This window comes from Pleuronectes platessa, chromosome 19, assembly GCF_947347685.1.
Source record: "Pleuronectes platessa chromosome 19, fPlePla1.1, whole genome shotgun sequence".
Lineage (NCBI taxonomy): Eukaryota > Metazoa > Chordata > Actinopteri > Pleuronectiformes > Pleuronectidae > Pleuronectes > Pleuronectes platessa.
Genome location: NC_070644.1, coordinates 1,264,968 through 1,280,072, shown reverse-complemented (window position 1 = coordinate 1,280,072; position 15,105 = coordinate 1,264,968). Strand labels below are relative to the sequence as shown.

At 39.0% G+C, this 15,105-nt stretch overlaps 1 protein-coding gene across 1 annotated transcript in view; it reads left to right on the top strand.

Moving 5' to 3' along the window:
• The window catches only part of slc12a2 (solute carrier family 12 member 2), a 51,043-nt gene that overhangs the window by 23,981 nt on the left and 11,957 nt on the right, over positions 1–15,105 (top strand). The window contains exons 6-23 of the mRNA XM_053411585.1: positions 293–403; positions 568–676; positions 826–950; positions 1,154–1,238; positions 1,342–1,502; positions 1,650–1,757; positions 1,855–1,978; positions 2,215–2,316; positions 4,025–4,180; positions 4,792–4,891; positions 5,529–5,640; positions 7,449–7,589; positions 8,678–8,784; positions 9,431–9,510; positions 9,851–9,994; positions 12,741–12,788; positions 13,795–13,917; positions 14,949–15,060. Of these exons, the coding sequence (XP_053267560.1) occupies positions 293–403; positions 568–676; positions 826–950; positions 1,154–1,238; positions 1,342–1,502; positions 1,650–1,757; positions 1,855–1,978; positions 2,215–2,316; positions 4,025–4,180; positions 4,792–4,891; positions 5,529–5,640; positions 7,449–7,589; positions 8,678–8,784; positions 9,431–9,510; positions 9,851–9,994; positions 12,741–12,788; positions 13,795–13,917; positions 14,949–15,060 (2,048 nt within the window). The remainder of the gene's footprint in view (positions 1–292; positions 404–567; positions 677–825; positions 951–1,153; positions 1,239–1,341; positions 1,503–1,649; positions 1,758–1,854; positions 1,979–2,214; positions 2,317–4,024; positions 4,181–4,791; positions 4,892–5,528; positions 5,641–7,448; positions 7,590–8,677; positions 8,785–9,430; positions 9,511–9,850; positions 9,995–12,740; positions 12,789–13,794; positions 13,918–14,948; positions 15,061–15,105) is intronic.

Below are 15,105 nucleotides of genomic sequence, written 5' to 3'. Positions count from 1 at the left end.
ATCTTAAGTATTTTTAAACCTACACTAACTCTGATTTGTTTGTGGCAACCACCACAATATCAACATCTTCAAAAGATACTCTTTGAAGTAAAAAGTTCCCTCTTTTTTGCTACTACCATTCCACATTAGCTCCGCTCAGAAACACTGTTCAGAGATTCACTCAAGCAAGTCCATTTGACTTTGTGTAGCTTTGAATGTGTCTTTTGTAATATCAAGTAGCTATAATAATACTTATCAAAGAATAGGAGGTTCTTTGTCATTCCATTTAATAACTCCTTGTATTGTCTCTCAGGGTGCAGATGCCCTCATGATGGATGAAATAAATGATGTCCGAATCATCGGCACCATTACAGTAATTCTTCTCCTGGGCATCTCTGTAGCAGGAATGGAATGGGAGGCCAAGGTATAAACAGGATATGATCTCTTATACCATAAAAGCTAATGTGAATTGGATAGTGCTATGACTCATCATGAAAAATCACTTCAAGAAGATCTTATCAGACACAGTGATTCATTCATACCTTTGTCAGTGGTGACTAATTTGTTGTTTAATTTGCTTCTCTGTAGGCCCAGATCTTCTTGCTATTTGTCCTCATTACAGCCATCATCAACTACTTCATTGGAACCTTCATACCAGTCAAAGCAAAGGAATCTGTTGGCTTCTTTGGCTATGACAGTATGACACATCCTGATTTTTGACTTCTTATTTGGCAGAGTTAACATCTGTACAATCTTATATTCATGACAGTGGATGTTAGCTAATGCAGTAGCTTCACTAAAGGCTTTGTCGGTGTTTCAGTAATTAAAACTTTATTTTCCTGTCAGGTGCAATCATGTGGGAAAATATGGGTCCCAACTTCCGAGATGAAACCTTCTTCTCCGTCTTTTCAATCTTCTTCCCTGCAGCCACTGGTATTTTGGCTGGAGCAAACATTTCAGGAGACCTTTCTGTAAGTCACCAGTAGTTAACAAACCCCCTGGAATTAGATGATGATCCATCCTAAAAGTTTATCCTGATATAATGCATATTACCAAAACTTGATGAAAAATAATTGGAATTGATCTGAAATCCATTTTATGATGAGGATTGAAAGATTCTTGCTGTTATAGATTGCTTGCCATCATAAGTCTGAGCTGTGGTGGTTTATTACAGGACCCACAACTAGCCATTCCTAGAGGAACCCTTCTGGCCATATTAATTACAGGAATAGTCTACCTGGGTGTTGCTGTTTCAACAGGTGCAGTATTCTATCTCTGTAGTTTTTTGAATCGTCACTTTTTTAGGTTAATCTCGTTTCTTTGCAGAGTTTTAATATGTGCCTTATACTTTCCTATCGATAGGTTCCTGTATTGTGAGGGAAGCCACTGGAAATGTGAATGACACTCTCAGTTCCGAGTTTATGTTGAACTGCACTGATGCCGCCTGCAAATTCGGCTATGACTTCTCCTCCTGTCAAACTGAAAAATATAGTTGCCACCATGGACTCCTGAATGACTTCCAGGTATGTCCCAGCCACCAACCAACCCCACCCTGACAACTGTGCTACTGAGGAGAGTTGAAAAAAAGTTTTCGGGGTGGGCAAACTTCCAAGAGCTGGCGGTTTTATTAGGTTTCAACAATTTCAAAATGCATTTAATCTTCTATTTAGGTGATGAGCATGGTTTCTGGTTTTGGACCCATCATCAGTGCCGGTATCTTCTCTGCCACTCTGTCCTCAGCTCTGGCTTCTTTAGTCAGTGCACCTAAAGTTTTTCAGGTAACAACCCACTTAAAATACATCAATGATATACAATGTTGTTCATGTGCAGTTATTTTTAAGTGAACAATTAAAACATGCTGTGATTTATCCACAGGCTTTGTGTAAGGACAATATCTACCCCGGCCTGGCCATGTTTGCTAAAGGCTACGGCAAGAATAATGAGCCTCTCCGAGGCTACATCCTGACCTTCTTTATAGCACTGGCCTTCATCCTCATTGGTATGGCTGCACACACTGCTCATTTATACTCTGACACAGTAAACACTACTTTCTATAGACTAAAAACTAACAACATAGAGGCAATGCTGTCGGTCCAAAATGTTAAATGTTTTGAATTATAAATAACATTATAATTTATCTTAATAGGTTTAGAATTTTGTTAAACATAAGAATATGGAAATACAGGTGAGCTTTGACCAATTGTGAGTTGACTGATTGTTGTTTTCATGTTGCAGCTCAGTTGAATGTAATTGCCCCCATCATCTCCAACTTCTTCTTGGCGTCCTATGCCTTGATCAACTTCTCTGTGTTCCATGCCTCACTGGCTAACTCACCAGGTAAGATCAAGCCCCGAAAACGGGAGATATTAAGTAAACGGTGCTAGATCCAGAAGTAAGACAATGAGCAACGTCTCAAAGTAGACGTTATTTGTTAATTTCACAAACAGGAGATCATCAGACACAGTAGCAGAGACTTGAGGCTTATGCTGTGTAACAGTGAATATGATGGGAACTGATTACTTGAGGGAATTACTTGAAGCAGTTGAGCTGCAGATCACATCAAAGAGCTTAGAGACAGTTTTTGAAAGCCCATGAGACCGGTCATGTTCAGGAAAAGCTAATAGAACTTCTGATGTCAAATGTATATTTTTCACCTTAATGCACCAGCAGTCAGCTGATCATTTATAAGATTTTGAATGTTTTTAATAAGTGTATAGCAGAGAGAAATTCAGGTTCTAAAAGGGAAATCAATGGATACTGTAGACACACACAATGAAAGCATAGTTTACATTTTCAGGTAGTTGCTAAAATATCACTTGTAGTATTTGGATAAAGAAGTGCTGTTACATTATGTCAATGTTCCGGATGCTTTTAGCTCCAAATCGTCAACATTAATTTTACTGCAATTCAAAACTGTTTCAGGCTTCTCACCTACGACACCTTCTAACTGGAATCTTCGGCTTTTTGTTATATTTAGTCACAAATATTAAAAACTATGATCGATAAGAGACGATTATTCAGGTTCAAACATTGCTGTTTAGAAAACAAATGCTAATAAACCCTAACCTTAATTAAAAAAGTTGCCTTATCCAAAATGATGTGGACAATGTGTTTGGAAGGGGCTAAGATTCCATTTTCCTCCATTGCATTGATACAAAAGTAGAAATCTAACACAGATATAAGAAAACATGGATAATTTCAACTAAACTGTATGGTGAGTTTTGTATTTTGGATTAACTGACACTTAAGGCTGTAGAATGATTAGCTGAATTAAATGCATGTAGTATTTTTATTAAGCTCTGTGCTTTTCTCCCCCTCAATACCAAAGCTCTAGCAGAACATCAGGTACATATTCTTTATGTGCTTCTAATTCTTCCAAGCAGATCATTTTATAACTTGGACTTAAATGGTACATTACTCAATTAAAGGCCAGCTGTAACACACACATTTACTTTTTTCCAGCCTTTGCAACCATGAACTGTAAACCCATTTGTTATTCCGGCCTTTTCAGGAACTTTTTTAAATCTTTGCATGGTACTGAGAAAAAAAGCACCATCAATGTACCCTTTATGTCCTGTGGATTGTTTTAGACCCTGTCATTATGTAACCACACACAGTCCCAATGTATCCCATCACTAAAATTCAGTTAGACTTGTATCTGTGGAACCAAGAAAAAACATGTGGTCCCTAATAGCTGACATAATCTACTGGTCTACATTCTTACAGGCTGCTAACTCTCATTATTTAACCCTTAACTTAATTCATACTCCTTAACAGCGGTGTTAAGACCATGTTAAAAATATTGGAAAAGTTTTCCTTTCATAGAGGATGACCTTGGTCGCTTCTGACTTGATGTGGTCTGTTACAACATTTTTGGAGAAAAAGACTTCTACCTTAACATGAAGTGCATTTCCTCAGTTTACCATAATAATATATTTTTTTAACATTTTAATATCCATACAGAGTTTTACTAGCTCTCCAAGGTTGCTCTGTTTATGAATGTACTTTGCTCTTGTTCTGTTCTTACTTGTATTCATTGCTGCAGGTTGGCGTCCCAGCTTCAAATACTACAACATGTGGGTTTCTCTTGCTGGTGCCGTACTCTGCTGTGTGGTGATGTTTGTCATCAACTGGTGGGCGGCCCTCCTCACTAACGTCATTGTTCTGGGTCTCTATATTTATGTCAGCTACAAGAAGCCTGGTGAGTAATAACTTAAAAACAGTCACTGCACCCTGTGCTGTTTGTTAAGATTTAGCTCACATTCCCAATTGCTTATGAAATGACATTGTCTTTTTAGATTTTTTATATTGATACATTTGATACTGATCTTATAGGAAACATGTCACACATGCAGAACACTACAAGTTAAACTATTCATGTTGAGTGTTCTGGAGAGTGTCTGCTTCCAGTTTTTACCCTAAACTCAACAACGAACATCCTGGACCGGCCTCGGTTGTGGCTTTTTCGAAAAATGATTAACCTGTTGACAGTTTACCAAAATGAGAAGTTTTTAACAGATGAAATTTTTATGTAAGTTGTCTGTAGCTGTTGTATGTAGTTGCTTCCCTGATACCCCCCCCCCCCCAAAAAAAAAAGATCTTCTACACATCTTTGCATTTCTTCAAACAAAAAGCTGACCCTGGGCACCTGTGTGCACGCTCAGTTTGACATGCAGCTACACACACATATGAGGCCTTCTCACTGCCTGTAACACAACATGAGTCAGGCAGCCTTTGGCCCAGCAGGATGACCTGTAAACACAATTCCTAATTGCACTGTGTGTTACTGCCTGCATGCCTCTTCCTCTCCAGATGTGAACTGGGGCTCATCAACCCAGGCTCTGACCTACCACCAATCTCTGACACACACTTTGCACCTCAGTGGAGTGGAGGACCACATCAAGAACTTCAGGTATAACCCTAATTACTGCCATTAACACTGAACTAGGCAGCGTTCTATGAGAAATTGAAAGTGTAGATTGTTTTTGCTTAAATCCAATGATCATCCCAACTTTTAAAGCAACCAATTGTGCTTCACTCTTACGTAGAGACCACCCTTGATTGAATCAAAATCAAATTAGTTGTTTTTGAATAACAAAATGTATTAGTGACGGTGTGCATTTGGACTGTTCCCATGGCAGCAAACCAAGCAGGAGATTAAAGGCATTTGATAGGTGTCCTCAGAAAGACTTGCCCATTCCCCTGAGCTCCTTTTCAACTCTCAACGCCTCCATTAAATCCCATGGAGCTTAGCATATTTGCTTTGATGTTCGCTACTCTGCTCCTGTTTTTTTTTGTCCTGTGCTAAGAAGACTAGGGGCCACTGTGAGGGTCAGAAAAAAAGGTAGCCGCAAATTTAAAGAGTAACAATTCTGTAAAGGTCATTGCAAAAGATACAATTATGACATTGTGTGTGTGTATAATATATATATATATATATATATATATATATATAGAGAGAGAGACAGAGAGGCAGAGAGGCATAGAGAGTAAAACCTGAAATTAATGAAGATGCACTGATGACTTCTCTTGTACATGTCTGTTTGTAGACCCCAATGTTTGGTGATGACTGGTTACCCCAACTCTCGACCAGCTCTTCTGGACCTGGTTCACAGTTTCACCAAGAATGTAGGCCTGATGATCTGTGGTCATATTCGCACGGTGAGTAGATGTAATATACTCTGTTGTTTCTTGATCTGCCTTTTGTGGTTATTGTTCTGAAAAAAACCGACTGCAGATGTGTTTATGGAATTTTGTTTTTAGATACACTATACAATGTATCCATGTTGAGTACATGTCACAAAGTCAGCAGTAGTTAGGATCATTAAGTGTGTTATTATGAATTGGAACTAATAAATACACTATAATCAATGATTTCTGTATTTTAACCCTTTTCCTTCCATCAGCTGGAATGAAAACTTGTTTATTGGGTTTTCGATAGGTCAACAGTTACAGAATATTTTCACCTGTAATTTATCCAATATAAATACAAGTCCCCCAAAAACATAAAAAATAATAGTGACAAAACGACACTAAAAATAAATAAATAAATCAGAAAAAACGACAAAAAAAACTAAAATATAAAATTAACACGCTAAAAATAAATATACATGTATGTTAATACACTGAAAGTCCAACCAGCGCAACCAATAAAGTCCTTCCTGACAACCGAGACCTTGTGTATTCATACATGCCCATCCCCCACCCCATCCAAGGAGGACAGATGAAGAAAGTAAAATTGAAATACATATAGATACATATACATAAACATACATCATTCTGGGATCACAGCAAGATCCATTCTCCTACCATTGTTTAAAAGTTGTTTATAGACCCATTGAGTGCGAGTCCAATTTTATGCAATTCAAAACATCTTTAGCCGAAATAGCAAGAGTAGGGGGTACAGAAATGTCCATCTAAATAGAATTAACCGTCTTGCTAACAAAGTGACAAAAGCAATTACGTCCTTATTCATTTTGGTCAATTGTAATGTGGGTGAGGGAACCCAGAATAGCGCAGTCAGAGGGCTTAATTCAATTTGTATGCTGCTTATATCTGAGATTGTGTTAAATATTTCTTTCCAGAAACTGACAAGAGAAGGGCAACTGTCAAATTGTGTTTCAATACAGCTATTTTAAACCGTCTGATTATGCTTCAGCGACATCAAGTGTGTCAACTGCTTCTGCCACAAAGGCTGTTTTTTTATAACTGAGCCCCGCTGTGCATCAGTGTTAGTGCATCAGTTTTAACTTCTAAATCTGACTAGACTTACCAAGCTCTCAACTACTGTTGGTTTCTAACTGGCAAGTCAATAAAAGTAGCACCACCAGCACGTAAGTATTATTTAATCATTTGAAACTGGTATTCCATTTCAAACATTGTCACAGTGGTTGGATTTCTTACCCTTTTTTCCCTCGGGCACACTATAATACTCAGAAATTAACACATCAGTGGGCCACAGTGGTAATACAGCTGATACGTGTTCAAGTCCCATTTACAAAAGTAAAAATCTTTTTACTAATCCAGGCCAGCCAAAAAGATTTCACAATGGAAGGGCAGTTTTGATAAGATGAGTGCAGGCTCTGTGCAGTCAACAAGGGGCTTCTGATGTGCCCTCGTGCATGTTTCTAGTGCTTCCATTAGAGCTGAGAAAAGCTTAGCAGTTAAATGGTGTAAACATTCCCAGCTAATGGCATTGCAGTCTCTTGCTGAAGAGTGGCTTTGAACTCTTTTCTGCAGGAATAAACAAAATCCCAGATGAGGAGATTCAAAGGAGGACTTTGTTCTACAGATTGAATTTGTTATTCTGTGATCAAAATCAGACTAAATTGATCATCCTGTGACATATAAACCTGGACAATTGGACTCCCGCATTTATCATGTTATTGTTTCTAAACTTGTAGGATGCTAAAGGTGAGGGTGTGGAATTATATATTTGTGTTTGTGTGTGCATGCTTACCTTCCTATAGGGTTCCAGAAGACCAAACTTCAAAGATATTTCCACAGAGCAGTCCCGGTACCAGCGCTGGTTGCTGAAGAATGAGACCAAAGCCTTCTACACACCAGTATTTGCTGAGGACATGAGGCAGGGCACACAGTACCTGCTCCAGGTAGGAAACAGCACAGCTGTAATAGTGCTAGAAAAAGGATATTACAGAAAAACTCATCAGTTCCCACAATGGGCAACAATGAGCAAGAATCCCTGACTAAACTGCAAACAACGGCACTGAGATAAGATGGTCGTCTACATGCAGAGATTAATTTCCGGAAAACGTTGTTCATGCCTCTCGTAGCCTTGTACAACAAGTGCAGACAACCAGCAGCGTTTCCTCTGTTTGTGTCTGTGCTTTAATGAGTACACATCTCTTAGGTTTGGGATAATTTTATTCATTGAGGCAATAAGTTTTATACAATTTTGGCTCAGCAACTGGATCTCAATGCATGTCAAATCATGTTAGAATTATGCTCATAGCCTAGTATTACATACAATGTGTCATTGGGCAGAATTGGCCCATTTACTTGCTTTCAAGCAAGAAACTTACAAGGATGGATGAATAGGAAAAAAATTAAGGAGAGATTCCTCGCTAAGTGAATAGTTTAAAGATGACTCAATGAGAATGGTATTTTTTTTTAAGCTGCAAATTAACCAATGCTTGGTGCTCTTGTAGGTGTTACTGGCTACAGGGGAGTGTTTTCAATGAGTACTATGTTCCAGTGCAACAGTGTGGATCAGATCTTTAAAAAAAATGTTTTGACCATGATGGAGCTCTCTGAGAGGGCATATCAGGCTGTGGATTCTGAATACTTGTTAGTAGGCTACATTCATCTTGGTTTGGCCCTACACCTGGAATTGGTAGACAAGAAGAAAGGAAAAAAAATTCAATATCACAAGAGTTATCCCTTCTCCTATGACATTACAACCAGTTTTAGAGCATTAAAACCTTTATTGCACTTCTGCTGAAGAGAAATTAAACTGACACCCTTTTTCAAATAGGTGAGATATTTACTGCCTAAGTTTTCATCTCAAGCCTGAGAGGGAATAAAGTGTATCTAGTTACAAATTTCAACAGTGACAGAGTGAATAGTCCAATTGTAATATTTTTAACTTCTTGCTCCAGAATAACAGTATCATAGAAACAACTTTTTGAAAAAAGTAGCGATTTCATTGATTGTTTTTCCTATTCTTGTCCTTGTCAAGGCTGCTGGCCTGGGTCGCCTCAAGCCGAACACCCTGGTGCTTGGCTTCAAAAATGACTGGAGGGACGGTGACATGATGAACGTGGAGACCTACATTAGTTTGATCCAGTGAGTAGAGATCCCACAACTTATCAAAGCTTAAGTGAATATAGTCAGTGTCCTCTGCCAGTGCTCTTACATGAAAACCCAAAGCTGGGAAACTTTGGAATGAGTTAAACAGTTACTGAATCAGGCTAAGCTTATTATCCTGGTCTAAAAAAATTGACTTATAAAAGTGGGTTCAGGTGTTGCAAAATTAAAGTCCATATGACATATGCAGGTGTCTTATATCTAATCAATAAATAGAGCTTGTAACTTGATAGTAACACTTTGAAGTCAGAAGGGTGGAGTTTAGGAAGCTGAACTTTTTTAAGCCCTTTACTAGAGCTGACTGATAAACAGTTTTTTTTAAGCTGAAGGTGAAAGAAGGTCGGGGCCCTGCAATACCAATATTACAGCTAATATGCTGATACACTAAATTCTCCCTCAAGGTAGAAACCATGACAATGTACATACACGGTTAAGCCTGCAGGATTGAGAAAGATGTTTGAACATGCTATTTCCTGAGTGCACTTCTTTTCACAGTTCTTGAGGTCTTTTCTTTTCAAATCGTGTGTGTGTTTTTGATTTGAGTCTCTGTTTAGATTAGTTAGCATTTTGCCCTTTTCTGTCCTCTGCTGGTGTGAAACTTTCATTTGTGTTTTTTCCCTCTCAGCGATGCCTTCGACTTCCAGTTTGGAGCTGTTATTCTGCGACTGAAAGAAGGTCTGGACGTTTCCCATATCCAAGGACAAGGTAGCAGACACTTCTCTACACTCACAACATTGTTTCGGAGAATTATTTTGCAATGTGATCGGACTACATAGGGTGTTTCCAGAATTCCTATTTAATGTCACAAAACATGCTAAATAAAATAATTAACTTATCAACAACGCAGTAAACCTTGTTCGTTTCACATACAATAAACAAATATACATTTAATCAAACCGTGTTTATAAATTTTCCCAACCTTCACACTCTCAATCTGCTTTCATGCTTTAACTTTCACGCGTTAAACCCACTTTTCTTGACTTATTTCCTTTACCTTTTCTTCACCTTTCTTCTCCATCTTTACTTTCATTCCATTTCTTCACAGATGACTTGTTGTCCTCCCAAGAGAAGTCTTCAGTGATGAAAGATGTCATTGTGTCCATAGACACAAGCAAAGACTCTGACGCTGATTCATCGAAGCAGTCCTCCAAGGCCACTAGCCTCCAGAACAGTCCAGCTATACAGAAAGGTTGGAAAGCCGGCTTCATTCATAATTCTTCTCGCTTACTTATATTATCATATTCCACCTTTATCTACCAATCACTATCTAGAAAAACTGTTTTGATTGTTATTTACAAGTTGTTGGGGGGGGGGGGGGGGGGGTCATGACGTTGGTAAGCGGTTCATCCAGGAAATAAGTTTAACATTGTTTTCACAAAGCCTTAATCCATCAACAACCTCCCTATTTTGCCTCCACATACACACACTGACACAGGAAGTTGCCTCAATGACCAATGACCCCAGTTCTCCCACTGGGCCCAGTTTGTTAGTCCACAGATATCTTGGGTCATTTTGTCTGTGTGTGTGCGTGTGAAAGAGAGAATCGGACACAGAACGAGATCACCATCAAGTGCCACCCACACAACTCTGAGACAAGTAAACAGTTTTCACAATTTGGGTGAAGTGTAGAACCGAAAATTCCCATCGACGGCCTCATTCATTTACATACATCATACATGGTCAAAAAAGTGTTTGCCACCGTATACTCAGTTTATTCTCTTTAATGTTAAAGGATAGTTCACCTAAAAATTCAAATTCACTCCCTATCTACTCACCACTATGCCGATGGAGGGGTGGGTGAAGGGTTTGAGTAAACAAAAAGAGTATTTGAGTTTCAGGGGTAAACAGCGTTGCAGCCAAATCCAATACAACTAAAGTAAATGCCGACCACTCATTCAAGTGTCTGTAAACCCTGACATTCAACTACAACTCGAAACAGTTTCATTTACTCCATGTTTTTGTTCACGTCCTCATAGTTACTGATGCCGTCTTGTGAGAACTTGCGATAGCTGCTGTTACTGCTGCAGTAACTAAGAGGAGGATTACACCTGACATTTATACAAAAACCTGTAAATTACAGTGTAATCTTGTGTTTTCACGTTTGAAAAAGTGGTCGCCATTTACTTCCATTGTATTGGATTTTGCTGCAACACTGTTTACTCCTTTACTTTGTAGATTTAGGCACTTCCCCCACCCCTTCATCGGCTTAGTGGTGGGTAAAAAATGAGTGAATTTCATTTTTGGGGGAACTGTCTCTTTAAATGTGGTATAAGATGTGGTATAAAATGTGACGTATAAGAAAAGTAGAGTCTAATGAATACATATGTGTTTGTGTTATAAGTAGAAAGTCACAGTGTGTATGTCTCTATTGTAGGATGGAATTAGTGTTGTGAAAATGAATAACATGCTGAGTTCAACCTGTTAACCCTTGTGTAGAAGGTATTACCACCTACTGCCAGCATCCTACCATGACCTTCAGACTGACTTGGTTCATAACAGCGGAATACAAACTTTCTTTTGAAATGTTAATAACTCACCACAGTAATATAGAAAAAGGCATATTTTTATCAATGTTTATTCGTCTTATTTTGCATCTGATAGTTACTTTGAGTCCAAACTGCCAGGGTCACACACACTTAGAACGAGTTGGTGTTAATGGGATGAGATAAGAAGTGAAACAAAATGTACAAGAAGTAGCAAACTGAAGATGGCTGCCTTGATTTGGGTAATCCTCTTAGTCCCAGTCAGAGCTTACAGGCACAGGAAACAAGGGAAGAATGTTCGACCAGTTTCCTCCTCTTGGTGGAGTTAATGCTCATTATGAATCCCCCTCCTAACTGGATTGGTTGTGTTTTGAGAATTTGAAAAAAACTAAAAAACAGATTTCTCCATATTTTATACTCTCATGTCCTTTTACTTTATGCTGCTTACCAAATGGCCAGTGGAAGGCAGTTTTAAGTTGCTTTCAGACATGCACTGAACTCCAGTGATTCGCTGCACTTTCTCTGGAAAAGGTGCATGTCTGAATGCTAATTTCCGAGTGAGAGCCTCCAAATTATCTGCGGACTTTCTTCACTTATACCCCTTGTATTAAGTCAGCAAAAAGGCAGCAGAATCCAATGTGAGCGCACAGCAGGAATTCCCCTGCTGGAATCACAGCGAGCGGGTGAGGAGGTTTTTGACGCTTCTAACACGCAACAGACTCAAAATGAAAAATAAAATAGAAAACGAAATATCTCTGCATGAATAGTGCCATACACGTAGAAGAAACCAACCAAGATGTCACAAGATTTTGTGGCAATAAGAGCTGACGAAAGAGTTGCTAACGTGACATAATCACGTTATCCCTGCAGTTGAATTAATACGTTACTTCCTTGCTCTACCTGCTGGATCTGTTTGCACCACCTCTTGCCTTAATAATATGGGGGATTTGTTGCTGTTGGAAACGCGTCTCTGCAGAGAACTTTCCTCTGTGTTTCGCATGTGTGAAAGGCAAACTAGTATAAAGTCCAAACCATATTCTCCGGACTTCATCTGCAGGTCATGTCTGAAAACGGCTTAATGTAACTATTAAGTACTTGCTGGGAGCTGCAAGTTTCACTGCTAAAGGCAGGCCTAAAAAATTCACAGAAGCCAGGGGGAAAATTCCAAAACGCTGTTAAAACTCCTGAAATTATATAAAACTTTAGCGAAGGTTCTCGCTTTTCCATGGTTGTGCATGTCAGTCTAGTAGCATAGAGCCCATAGCTTATGGTTCTCCTCGACGACCTTACTGTTTGCAGGTCTCCTTCATTGTTGATGTTTTGTCCCTTTTTACGTTACTTTGTTTGAACTCATGATTCAGAATCCTTGGTTGGAAGCCACTGGCACATCAAAACAACATCATACCTCAATTACGATTTTATTTCTCTCTCCTTTTGTCTCAAATTTCCCAGATGACGATGATGATGGCAAAGCTACAACCCAGCCCTTGTTGAAAAAAGGCAGGAAATCCACTTTATTGGGTTGCCTTAAATCTTTTCTTTCTGTCGTCGCTAGCTCTCTCTCTCTTTCCTCTCAGGTCATATTTTCCTTTCCTCGTGCACTGTCTTTCATCATCCTTTTTTTCACAGTATATTTTGAATTCCTCTTGTATTAACATACCGTCCTGCACCCTGCTGTCTCTGTCTTGTCTCTCTGTCTTGTCTCTCTCTCAGTCTGTAACGTGTTTCCGGCCTGCTGGCTACTTGGCTTTAGGGAATAACATTTAATCTTTTCCTCTCTTTTTTCTGCTCTCCAGCTTTTAACTCAAGTCTCCTGTCTGTAAAAGTGCCTTTAACTCAATCCAAGACTTGAGTATTTGTTGTGTGTCCCAACATTTCAATTTCCTCCAAACTTTCTTCGCTCTCTTACCTGCTGTTTCTTCTTTCTCTGAAGGTGACAGTTCGCCCGTAGTTTTCTCTTTCAGGGTGAAAACTTCTATTCTGTTTTCATGTCTACAGCCCAGTCCAGCTAACTCCTGAGCCCTTCACAGTCTCTCTCCCTTTCCTGTTTGTTGCTCAATTGATGGTGTCTCTGCTGTGGTTCATCAAGCCCAAACAAAATAAATTGGCTAGGCTTTAAAAACATAGTACCTATTATCAAGTGTTTAAAGTTCTGTAAAGCTGTAGTGGTGAGGTTTTGAATGGTTATTTTTGTTTAGAAATGTTTGATATGTTTAAGTGCTCATCATCACACTTAATTTGTATTGTTATTCAAACATAAGCCAATGTTATCTGACAGCCAAACTTAGCAGTTCACAGAGCCAAACCCCACATATGTATCTATCCACAAATTTACAAAAAAACTGTTCACTTTGAATGTTTGGTTACTTCCCAGCTCAACTTATACTCTCAGGACACCAAACAGTCCCAATAAATTATTTTAGAAATCATTTTTATCTTGCATCTGATTGAATGTTTCTCTGTTGGTTGTCGCTGTGGTTCATGTGTTATGTAACTATCCCTGTAGACAAGAGAAGTCCAACAGTGCCGCTGAATGTGTCTGACCAGAGACTGCTGGAGGCCAGCCAGCAGTTTCAGAAGAAACAAGGGAAGGGCACAGTGGATGTCTGGTGGCTGTTTGATGACGGAGGTGAGTCTGGGAGAATAGATGAAACACACATGCTCACACTTGCAGGTTTTAGAAATATTTGTAGAGCTGGAAAACAGGAATTAACTTTTTGTTATCCAAGTAAAATAATTGTATATGTGGTAATGTATTTTTAAACTATACTTCTTTTCTCAAGTCTGAAAACACCAAAAAGAATTCAAGAAATTTGGCATTTATAATATATATATATATCATATATTCAGGTAAATGCAAATACTAACTTTCTTATTTTCACAAAGCATTCTTTTAGACATACAGTGGATTGTCAACATTCTTAAAATCATGTGGTGAACACAAACATACACATATACAGAGCATTAAGTATAGTATGTAGCACAGAGTTTAGCAGACTTCTATCAACACTGACACAAAGATTCCTGAATTAATACATGGGACTGTTGGTCTTCGATGAAAAGTTACATTTCATAGCTGATGTGTTAACGGCTCATTCTCTATTGTCAATAAATATGTGATGAACAGCCGAGTCATGGTTGATGTATTCACCATATTGAAAAATGTGACACTTGATATGCAGTCATCATGTCAGCCTCCTCACCTTTACCTGAAAAGAGGTGGACTCTTTTTGATGCAAGCAAAAACTGTTTTCACATTTGGCTCAGTCTGGTCTGCTGTTTAGCTGACGTCTTGGATGATGGTTTAAATGATGTTGGGCAGAGGTAATATATCTGACTAACGGACATTAAACACAACACCATTTTCTGAATTGTCGGAAGGGAAGTGTCTTAGTTGTTTAGCAGTGACTCAAACTGCTTGGTCAGGGGGTCTGTACATAGGGGGCTAACATCTGGAGCATCTCCTCTTCCTATCTTTACCATCTCCCCCAACAAGTAAGCCTTTTTAAAAACAGTACATGAGGGCAAAATCCTGTGTGCTCATGAAAAAAGTGTGTAAATAATCTGAAACGCTGACGTTTCGACCTAATCCCACTGAGACCCGTGACACGGCCAGTGTTTAAACTGTATTGAGCAAATCTGACCTAATCTCCCTTTCAGGTCTGACCCTGCTCATCCCCTACCTGCTCACTAACAAGAAAAGGTGGAAGGACTGCAAGATCCGCGTCTTCATTGGAGGCAAGATCAACAGGATTGATCATGACCGCCGAGCGTGAGTATTGCACAAACTCCTAATCCACTAGGCCAAGTTCAAACT